At 45.9% G+C, this 11272-nt stretch overlaps 1 protein-coding gene across 3 annotated transcripts in view; it reads right to left on the bottom strand.

The window, feature by feature from the left end:
- KLHL8 (kelch like family member 8) overlaps window positions 1-11272 on the bottom strand; it is a 131766-nt gene that overhangs the window by 100749 nt on the left and 19745 nt on the right. For all 3 annotated transcript variants that reach the window (XM_077476364.1, XM_077476363.1, XM_077476362.1), the window contains exon 2: window positions 227-492. In XM_077476364.1, coding sequence (XP_077332490.1) covers window positions 227-439 — 213 coding nt within the window. In that variant the 5' untranslated portion in view covers window positions 440-492. The remainder of the gene's footprint in view (window positions 1-226; window positions 493-11272) is intronic.

The following is an 11272-nucleotide window of genomic DNA, read 5'->3' as shown; positions in this document are numbered from 1 at the left end:
TGGTATGTAGTCATATGACCTATACAACAGTGGAAGCGCCTTTTAATATCACTTGTCTATAGATCATGCAACTGGTAAATCTTTAAAGCCAAGTCCAGTAAAAAGTGCTCTTTAACACACCATTTAAATGATCAGATCTCTGTTCCTAAAAAGTACATATTTATGAGTTTTAAGCAATATATACAGACTTCAGCACTGTACAGGTACAAGTAGTAATTAAACTTGCCTTAAGAGTGACATCACACAGCTCACCCACTTCATAAAAATGGAGAAGTGAGCTGTGAAATTCTTTCCAGGCATCATCAGCTTCAAAGACAAATGAGCCATCACCATCGCTGTCACTTGTGAAGGACTTGTCCTGAGGAAGGTTCCTTCTCCCACTGGCTGGCTGTGGCTTGGTTGGTCCAGGCAGCCTAGATTCTGATGCCATTAGCAGCATAAGTCAGTCCCAGTGCAGACAGGAGATTTCATTTCAAAGTTGCCATTTTACAACTGAAATAAACAAGCAAGCAGTCAAGTACAGCATTTCACAAAATGTAATCATTACTACAATTAACCTAGTTAAGGCACAAGTAAGGCTGCTAGCATTGCATTTTAAACAATATCTTCTCCAGTAGTGTAACCATCCTAATTTATAAAACAGTTAAAAGCAAAACTTTTTCAAACCTAGATAAAGTGGTGAGAGGTTAAAAAATCTAAAGCAGCAATCAAAATTTTTCCATAAATTGAGTCAGGAGAAGCACCTCTTTCCAGGCGGGATGAGAGAGGGATTTGGTAAAAGTTTTGAAGAAATTGCTGATTAGGCAAAATTGGCTTGGAAAAAAAAAAAAAAAAAAAAAAATTAATAATAATAATAAAATGCATCTGGTGCATTTAGGCAAGTTTAGTTTAGTTTTTTTGGGATGAAAAATTAAAAGGAGGGCGGGCTAATGAGGTGAAGATATTTGGCAAATAAACAAGTATCTCAAACATATCGGCCAAAAATTGTGCTTTCTGCATTTTGCCAATAGAAAAAAAAAGGTGCCGATAATGGCACCGAAAACGCACGTGATTTTACCATGATTTTACTGTGCTTATGGTGTTTTTGATCGGTCATGTGACTCAAAAAACAGAATCAAAAATGTAACATGGGTGCGTTCTTGCGGTGTTTCTTTTTAACGGACTAAAAATGCAGCAAGCTTTTTAACACTACAATGGAAACGAAACAGACGAGTTTAAAGGGATGCATTCATCTTGAGCTTTTCTTATGCTTAAAAGAGGAACTGCAGTCTGCTCACATAATTTTTTTTTTTTTTTTTTTTTTAAAGAGTATTTATTGAGAAATGAAAACAGACATAATATTACATATGCAACAAAGGTAAGTGCAGTACAGTAGGACCAACATCGCAGATGAGGTGTGCGAAGAGAAATGAGAGCAGATTAAGGCTGCAACATATTAATCGTATATCACATACTGAATCAAAAGAACCAAATAGCAAGTGGTGAATCAATTAAAACAGAGCAGCAAACTAACAGTAACTGGATGGATCCTGAGGCAAGAGTTTGTTGCAATAACAATATAAAGTTAACCAAGAAAATGACATTTCCCAAGATTACGTAGAGAAACAAGGGGGGGGGGGAGGGAGGGGAGAGAGGGGCACATACAGGAAGAGGCAAACGGGGGGATGATGGAGGGGGAGAGGGCAAGGAGCCATGGGTTCTCGTGTCTAGTCCCAGTTGTGGGAGGTTCCGTGGGGTAGACCCTGGGGGTAGTGAGTTGTTGAGAGCAGATTAGACATTAGAGGGGGGGGAACTGACCCCCAGAACGGATGAAGGAGCGCCATAGTAGAAAAAGGTGTAGAGGTCCAAATTGGTAATGTCCACCGGGGAGAGAGTGGTCGATATGAAGGGAAGCCACAGCGCATAGAAGCGAGACTTCGCTTTTTCGTCCCGAAAATTAGCGTTGCATCGGTCCTTGTAGAGGAGTGAAAGGAGGTCTTTCTGCGTCTGTGCGACGGAGGGGGGAGGAGCAGAAGTCCAGCTTTTTAGAATAGATTTCCTGGCTAGTAGCAAGCAGAGTAGAGCCCAGTTTTTGTGGGAAGGTTTGCAAGGTGTGCAGTTGGGGGGCACGAAGCTACTTGTGGGAGACCACGGAAGTAAGAGGGGGTCCCAATAACCAAAGATGAGGAGGAGGGGGTCCTTTGGCAATTTCAATAGGGTTACTTTGAAGATGTAGGCGAGTATTCGGTCCCAGAAAGATGAAATAAAGGAGCAGGACCAGAAGCGGTGGGCCAGCGAGGGCCTGTTGAGAAGACAGTGGGGGCATTTGGTGCTGTCCTGATCAGTGGCAGATGAAAGGAAGGGAAGGTATGCCCTATGGGCAATTTTCAGTTGCGTTTCTCTCCAAAGTTCGTTGGGAGTAAGGCGGTAGACTTTGTTGAGACCTTGAAGAATTTTGTCTACTAAATCCGGGTCAGGAAAGTCTTTCTTCCAGTTGGCAACAGATGAAGATGTCAGTGGGGAAGAGTATCGCTGGAGCAAGGGTTTGTAGATGTCTGATATTTTGTAGGTATCGTCTCTGAGCAGACGGTCCAAGAAGGTTAAGGTGAAGCGTTTGCGTTCATCACTGCAGATGTCTTTTAAGTAGCTGATACATTGCCTATAATGAAAGGCATGGGCTGGAGGGAGGGAAAACCTTTCTGCTAGGAGAGCAAAAGGCAGAGGGTGGCCAGAGTCCAGGTCACAAAGTGTAGCAAAGCTGGTGATGCCCTTCTCTTTCCAGAGGTGAAATGGCTTGTGGAGTAGGCCAGGGGAGAAAGTAGGGTTCCCCTGTATCGGGAGGTGTCTGGAAACAAAAGGGGGAAGCTTAAGGCACTTCCTGGTTTCTCTCCAGGCTATGGCAGTGTCCCTGAGTAGGAGATTGTGTTGGAGCAGAGGTGGTACCGATTTCCACCGGCAGTGGAGAAGAGCTGTCAACGAAAGTGGAGAGACCATGGCGGCTTCCATAGAGTAGTTGGAGTATCTGGAGGATTGGGATATCCAATCCAGGCCAGTGCGCAACAAACATGACAAATTATACAATCTTAAGTTAGGCAAGCTAATACCCCCCTCGTGTCTGGGAAGATGCAACTTTTTTAGGGCTATACGTGGGCGTTTGCCCTGCCACAAAAAGGAAGAAAAAACTGATTCCAGAGTCTTAATGTCCTTGTGGAGAAGGAGCAGAGGGATGGTCTGGAGTGGGTACAGTAGCCTGGCAAAACTAACCATTTTTAGAAGGTGGCATCTTCCCAGAAGCGAGAGAGGCAGATCCATCCAGTTTACCATTTCCTGAGAGATTTTTGTGATCAGGGGGGGGTAGTTGAGGTGGTAGAGGGAGGAAGGCAACTTTCCAATTTTAATACCAAGGTAGGTGATGTGGGAGCTAGCGGTCGTAAAGATAGAGTTTTGCGTCCAGGGGGGTTTACGATGGGAGCCTATCGGGAGGATTTCGCTTTTGCTGTAATTTATCCGAAGCCCCGAGCAGGATCTGAAGACGTCAAAGACCTCTTTAATGGTGTGCATGTCGGAGGCAGGGTTCGACGAGAAAATGAGTACATCATCAGCAAAAAGGGAGGTGCGCAGATCATGTTGGCCTATGCGGATACCGTGAAGGGGAGCTTTGTGTGATAAATATCTGGACAGGGGTTCTAGGGCGATATTAAAGAGGAGAGGGGAGAGTGGGCACTCCTGACGAGTGCCCTTGTGTAGGTGGAATTCATCTGAGAGAACTCCAGCCGCAACTAATTTAGCTGCAGGGGAAGAATACATGGCTTTGATAAGGTGGCAGAAGTGCCCCGTGAAGCCCATTTCGGATAGAGTCATAGAGAGCCAATCAAAACTGACATTGTCGAAGGCTTTCTCCGCATCTAATGTTATAATGGCAAAGTCCCCATCAGGGTTGTTTTTAGCATGTTCCAGGGCGAGCATAACCTTACGGATGTTCAGGGTGGCGGTTCTGCCCTTCACAAAGCCAGATTGGGCAGGGTGAATTAGGGAGAGAATGATGGCAGCTAGTCTAGTGGCTATTATTTTGGACAGTATCTTGACATCCAGGTTGAGGAGGGAAATCGGCCTATACGAGCCTGGTTCGAGGGGGTCCTTCCCCTTTTTGTAGAGGAGTTTGATAACAGCCTGGTTCCCAGAGGGGAGATATGAACCACCGGACCAAATGCCATTATATACCTTATGGAGGGTGGGCTCTGTGATGGAGGAGAGGGTTTTATAGAATTCACTGGTGAATCCGTCGGGACCTGGAGCTTTGGACGGGGTTAGTGTGCGGATCGTGGAGGAGATTTCGGCGAGTGAGATGGGGGCATTAAGGGTTTCTAATTGTTCAGAGGTGACTTTAGATAGGGGCACACTATCTAGGAAGGAGCGGGCAGTGGCATTATCTATAGGGTCTGGAGCGTAGAGGGCCGTGTAATAGTTTAGCATCACCTTGTTGATTGCTTGTGGGGTGGGGTGGAGTGAAGGACACCCTTCGTATCTTTAAGAGAGGTGATGTGCGTCGGGTGGAATGCGCCCTTGCACAGCCTCGCTAGGAGCTTGCCCGCCTTATTGCCAAATTTGTGGAGCGTTGCGTCGAGTTGAGATCTTTTAGTGCGTTCGAGTGTGTCCGCCCAGGTGTCAAAACCTTGCTTGGCTGCCTGCCATTCGGCTCTATTGTTGGGGGAATCATTAGTGGAGAGGGATCTTTGGGCTAGATGCAGTCTCGCGCTGGCGCGTTTATAATGGGACAGGGCGTTTCTTTTGAAAGAAGACGCATAGGAGATGATTTGGCCCCTGAGAAACGCTTTACCAGCATCCCAGAAGAGGTTGGGGGAATCAGAGTGTGGGGAATTCGCTTCCGAGTATTCACGCCAGGATGTCGCCATAAAGTGTTGGAAGTCAGGGTTATTGTGGAGATAGGAGGGGAAGCGCCATAGTCTAGGGTGTGGTGGGAAATCTAAGTTGTCAAGTCGAATTACGATCGGGGCATGGACGGAAATAGCTATGTCAAGTATTTCTGCTTCAGACAAATTGGGGATGAGGTCGTCGGATCCAAAAAAATAGTCGATTCTCGAGAACATGTTATGGGGGTGGGAGTAAAAGGTGTATTCCCTGTCTGCCGGGTGAGACAGGCGCCACAGATCGCGAAGATGTAGGGACTCCATGGAGGAGGCAAAAACGGAGGTGGCGGAGGGAGCACTTTTTAACCTATGTCGTGGGGGAGGGGATCTGTCGTCTGTGTGGTGTAGGATGTCGTTGAAGTCACCGCCGACTAAGTGGGGGGTTTGGGTGAAACGAAGGAGCCAGGAGGTCAGTACGCTATAAAAGGACTTGCCAGGGTTATTGGGAGCGTATACGTTAGTGATCACTAGGTCTTTGGTTCCCAGGCGGACATGTACTGAGAGGAGCCTGCCCTGAGAATCTGAGTGTGTGGACAGTATTTCGCAAGGGAGATTTTTATGTATCAGCAGGAGAACACCCGCCTTGCGGTTAACGGCATCTGAGCCTAGGACCTTGCCAACCCAGAGTTTCTTCATGCGATGAAAGTCTGGAGCGGATAAGTGGGTTTCCTGCAGGAGGGCAATATCTGTTTTCAGTCTTTTTAGGTGCCGTAGGACTTTCAGTCTCTTATTGGGCGACCTGAGGCCTTTCACATTCCAGGATATTATATTCATGTCAGGGGGGGCGAGAAGGGGAATTGGGCCGATGTTGTATATTTATCGCTAGCCGGTGGACCGAGTAGGCCGGACTGTAGATTGAATAGAAGGAACCCGGTGTGGCAGTGGAACCCGTAGAGTGTGGTGGTCAGAGGGGGGACGTATTCTCCGATAGAAGGTAGGGGGAGGGAGCAGGGGGGGTGGGGAATGAACTTAAACAAATACATAAACAGAAACATTGGAGCGAACTTCGCTTTTTTCCGCATGGAGTCACTGTGTAGGCCAGCCCCCAGTGCACGACCCAAGGCATGGAGCAAAAGCACTCGGGTGGGAGTATGAGCAAGGTTAAGGGCCGGTTCACACAGCGAGGCGCGGCGAGGCGTCTCCGACTTACCTCGCCGCGACCTGCGGGGAGCTCAGCGGCGACTTGCAGAGGACTTCTGTATAGAAGTCAATGCAAGTCGCCCCCGAAGTCGCCCCGAAGTAGTACAGGAACCTTTTTTCTGAGTCGGAGCGACTCGAGTCGCTCCTCTCAGAACGGTTCCATTGTACAGAACGGGGGCGACTTGCGGGAGTGAGGCGAGGCGAGCCGTGTCGCCTCGCCTCGCCTCGCTGTGTGAACCGGCCCTAATAGTGTTAAGGGAGAGCCAGAAAGAATACGTGCCATGGTACGGCGCTAGTCATGCACAGTGAGTCCAGGGGGAGCCCAATAACGTCATAAGACATGTAACATGTAAGGAGTGAGCTTCGTATGTACATGCAGTTTAAACATTATAGGATAAAGACCCAGAAAAGCGGGGTAATCTACAGGAAGATCATATATATAAAAGAAAATGTGGACCGTAAAAAAATATGTACCAAAAAAAAAAAAAAAAAAAACATATAAGAAGCAAAAAAAACATACAAAGGTACTAGTGTAACCATAAAATACCACGTATAGAGTGGCCGCAATAGCGGCAGGGCCACGTCTAAGCGAGGACCGAGAGTCAGTCGAGGTAGAGGTGGCCAAGAAAACAACGGTGGTGTGACTGCTACATAGGAGCAGAACTTTGTACTAGGCCTAAGGAAAAGAGAAACCGGGTAGACATCAGGCAGGCATCAACCGTGCCTGATCGGATGTATTAGAACTAACAAGGCAACTTACAAGTCTGACGGACCCGGCGAAAGGGTCACCGGAAAGGTGAGCAGAGGAGGAATCAGGGAGACTGCCATGTCCTCACCGAGGGGTATCTCGGGGTTGCCGGTCCGGGGCAGAGGGCCTGAACCGTTTGGGCGAGTCTTTCCGTGGGCTCCTTTGGTCCAGGGAGCGGTTGAGCGATGATGACTTGGATGGGGTGTGGGGGTGCGAATCCGAGTGAAGAGAGCGTAGAAATGCCTCCGCTTCAGAAGGATCTTGAAAGGTCAGTTGGTCGCCGTTCGGAGCCTTGAGGCGCAGGACAGCCGGGAAGGCCAGGGAGAACTTGAGTTGCATTTTGAAAAGTTCCGAGCACACCTGCTGGAATGCTTTCCTCTTCTTGGAGACCTCGATGGAATAATCGGCGAAGATTAGGACCTTGATTATATCCAGTTGAAGAGAGCGAGTTTGTCTGAACTTCTGCAGGATCAGGGCCTTGTCAGAGTAGTTGAGGTACTTTGCGATTATGGGTCTAGGGGATTTGCGTTCAGGTGTGGCGGGACCCATACGGTGGGCCCTCTCTACCGTGCAGGGGCCCGGGAGGCCCAAGGCTTCTGGGATGCGAACTGCGCAAAAGTTAGATAATTCGGAGGTCTGAAGCGACTCAGGGATGCCAACGAATCGCAAGTTGCTCCGTCTGGCCCTATTTTCCAAGTCATCGAGCTTCTGCAAGATGTATTGGTTTGTCCTGTCCTGGGAGCGTTCTGTGGCTTGGGCCTGGTATAGTTCCTCCTCCATGTCTGACACGCGGTGTTCCAGGTCGTTTAATATGGTGTGGTGTTCGCCTATTTGGGCCTTTAGCTGTTGCATGCCTGCATTTACGGCCTTTTCCACCGATGCAGAGATCATGGGGGATAATAGAGCAGCCACGGCCTGGGCAATGCGTTCCGTGGTGGAATCACCAGCAGGGGTTGTGGGGAGAGTGCCCTGGGATGGAGGGGCTTGAGAAGCCAGTATGGGTTGTGCAGAGCGAGGGGAGGAAGGGTCACAGCTCACCTCCATGTCTGTCGTGCGCTGCGAGGAGAAGGTAGCCGAGTAGGCCGAAGCCGGGGCCTCAATTTGCGGCCGCGCCGCGGGCGGCGCCGTATTCGCTCGCGCGCCGGTTTTCTCCACAAACTTGTCCATGGCTACAGGAGGCTATGCCAGAGGTGGATCGATGGATTCCCAGCCGCTCGGCCGAATTTATAGGCAGATTTTAGGGTCGTGCTGCGGGAGCTGAGGAGAGGAGCAGTCACTCCATGCGGCGCCGGAACCGGAAACCACATACATTTTTGATAAAAACCATCTTTGCCATTCTGAAGTTTCCCTCCAACCACTTTGCATATTATTTTATCTATGCTGCGATTCTGTACTTGCCAAATATGCTGCAGAAATCTCCCGCCACCAAGTCTGGGTGCAACTATTTTAACTGTGGGCAGCTGAAGCCGCTGCCTGTTCACTTCCTTGAGGCACAACTCTAGCTCTGCAGCTCTCATTGGCCCTCTTATGACTCATCAACCCTCCCTTCCTGGCAAACTCATGAGAAAGAGAGCTGTGCATGATGTCATAATCCTTGGCTTTTTACCAGACAAGAAACAGGAAGTGGGCTGTATAAAAAGGTATTTACTGGCAGAAAAATTATCCTAAAACCAAGGGCAGGGAATTTAATAGGCGGAAAGTTGAAACAATTACTGAAGTTTCACTTTAAGGTGCCGAATATTATATCTGAAACAACGAATCAATTATTATTGATACTATTTTCATAATCGATTAATTGGCCAGTAACATAATGAAGTTAAAAAAAATAAAATAAAATGAGCCCTTTATAGTACAAAAATATCAAATAATTCCTACTGTAAATATTACTTTCACTGTTCTACAGTAAAAAAAATAAATAAAAAATGAACCCTTTACAGTAGTGATTATCTGCTTTTTTTCTACTATGAAGGGCTAATTTTAGTTTTTTTAACCCCATTATGTTACTTAACGTCCTAGACCTGGTTCACATCTATGCGTTTATTGGTGCTTTTTGCAGAAATGCACTACAGTTCATTTACATGGTATCCTAAGGGACACATTTACATCTGAAAGGGTCAGGGACTTTTTAAAAACGCAAAATGGTGCTTTATTGGTTCAATATATTTCAATGGAGAAGCTGCAGAAAAGCATGTAATGCGTTTTTGCAGCAATTTGTTTTTTAATCTGCCCCAAAAAAATGCAAATTGCCGTAAAACCATGTGCGCAAAAATCAAAACGCACAGCAAAAAACACTGCAGAAACATACATACATATAATAGAATATATACACACACACACTTTTTAAAAACTATCTGCCAAGTGCATACTGAATTTTCAGTACGAAAACTTCCATTCGTTGCACCTCCAATCACAACCCATACAGGGGTGTTTAAAGATTTTTAAAATAATTTTTTTACTAAAAATTTCCATTAGGTCATTTACAAAACAGCCAAGAGGTAAAAAGCCCAGTTTCACTACAATAGCCAGCCCTATCATACAAGCATAATGCTCCTAAACCGTGTAATTGCTGACCAACTGATGTAGTCCCACCAATCACAGTCCACACATGCTGAAATAACAGAAGAGAATACCGCTGTCTTACATGCCACTCCAACCCACAATCAGCTGGTGTGTGACGCCAACAGGCACAGCCCTCAACTGCGCATGTGTCAGAACACCCACACATGCACATTGCCCTGAAGGACACTAGGTAGAAGGCCCCCCAACCAGGCCAGAGGATGAGTGAAGCCATGGGCAATTAAATCTCCCTATGAGGATCACATACCTGCCAGCAGAGAGCAGTCGCCCCCACCAAACCCTGTCACCAAGCCAGCACCAGACGGCCAAGCACACCAAGTTTGAGAAGTTTAAAGTGTATGTCAAAAAAACACACACACAATCTCTTCAATACATGTACATTTTTCAATGTTTAATCCCAAATAGTATGACCTGCAAAAGAATTTGATGTCCTGTATAGAGAATATGTCCATGTATTCTGTATTGATCAATAAACCATAAGCAATCTTAACGGAGCACGTTAAGGTTTTTTTGCCATTCATTTTTTATGCATGTCTGGGCAAAAATATTTGCTCATGCTAGAGATATACACCTTACTGTATTGTATATTACTGCTCCTCTTAGTACAAGCCTATCTGATCAAGCTAGATGAAGGTGCTTGCTTATCTCAACTATCAGGCAGTATAGAAACTAAAGCCAGCTTTGCACAGAATTGGCCTACAGTGCTGACAGATGAATCTCCTGCTGTACTTATTGTATTTTGACAGCTGGCCCATCCAAGATCTGCAATTTTGCAAGTAGGGGGATGCCCAACATGGCCGGTCTTCTCAATTAATGCAAAACAGTCTCCGAAATTAATGAGGTGAAGAGAGTGTGGTCACTGTCACAAGAGCAAAGTGTTCTCTGAATGATGCGAGTGACCCCGTGTTGATACAGCAGGGCAGCTGCTTGGCACAGGATCCAGAAGATAGATCAGGTATTGGGGTGGAGAGGAATAGAACCTTTTCACTTGACTTTGGAACCATTTTAAAATAGGTTTTAGAATTACAGTTATTAAAAACTGTAATTCCATTTCAATATGCAGGCACTTAGATTTTCAAAAATAATATGGCATCCAATGGTCGTTCTGCACAAGATTCCGCCATTTTCCTACTGCTGTAACTGGCTTGCTGCTTTTTCCAATAGTTGCACATAGTTTAACATCAAATGATAGGCTTTCCCTCAATGTCCCAAGCTTACGCAAGTAAGAAGGCTAAGACCTTTCCTGTCTCCACATGACAATGAAGAAGGCATTGCAGTAGGAAGGGAAAAGGGTCACATTCCTCCGCATACTCAGCAGTACCAACTTTTACACTGGTAAACAGGGTTGCTGGTGGAGCACATGGAGGGTTGATAACAGAGCAGGCAGGGTGGATTTTTCTTAAATGTTATTTTTTAATCCAAAAGAAAAAAAAAAAATGATCAAATTTTAATATAATGCTTTTGGAGTAAAAATTCTATCTAAAGATAGTTTTCCATTTCAGATACATTAATAATTTAGTTTATTCAGCATTAAATGGAGCTTAGTTATGTGCATGAGGCTGTAGATTCTGCAATATTTACATTTTTGGTAAACTCAATGAATCGAAGCTCTACAAGCCGAGATAATATGCACTAGCAAGGTTATGGTTTTAATTAAATAAAATAATTTGAGTAGTTTTCCAACTATGTGTGATTAACCTAAAATCGGTTCTGATATTGCTGTTTTACTAACCTGACAGCTTATTATTCTAAATAGGAAACCTTCATTTTGTTTGCAAATATTAAAGATTCTAACTACCAGCAAGACTGAGTCCTTACAATTAAAGAGCGCCTGTCATTTCAGATCCATTATGGCAGCGCCTGTTAGAGGGCATCCACTCACCTGCTGCCGCCACATTCC

The sequence above is a fragment of the Lithobates pipiens genome, unplaced genomic scaffold (assembly GCF_037356315.1).
Source record: "Lithobates pipiens isolate NorthernLeopardFrog02 unplaced genomic scaffold, aLitPip1_a1.2 Scaffold_13, whole genome shotgun sequence".
NCBI lineage: Eukaryota > Metazoa > Chordata > Amphibia > Anura > Ranidae > Lithobates > Lithobates pipiens.
The sequence above is the reverse complement of the archived record's forward strand: the minus strand, read 5'-3'. Positions and strand labels throughout refer to the sequence as shown.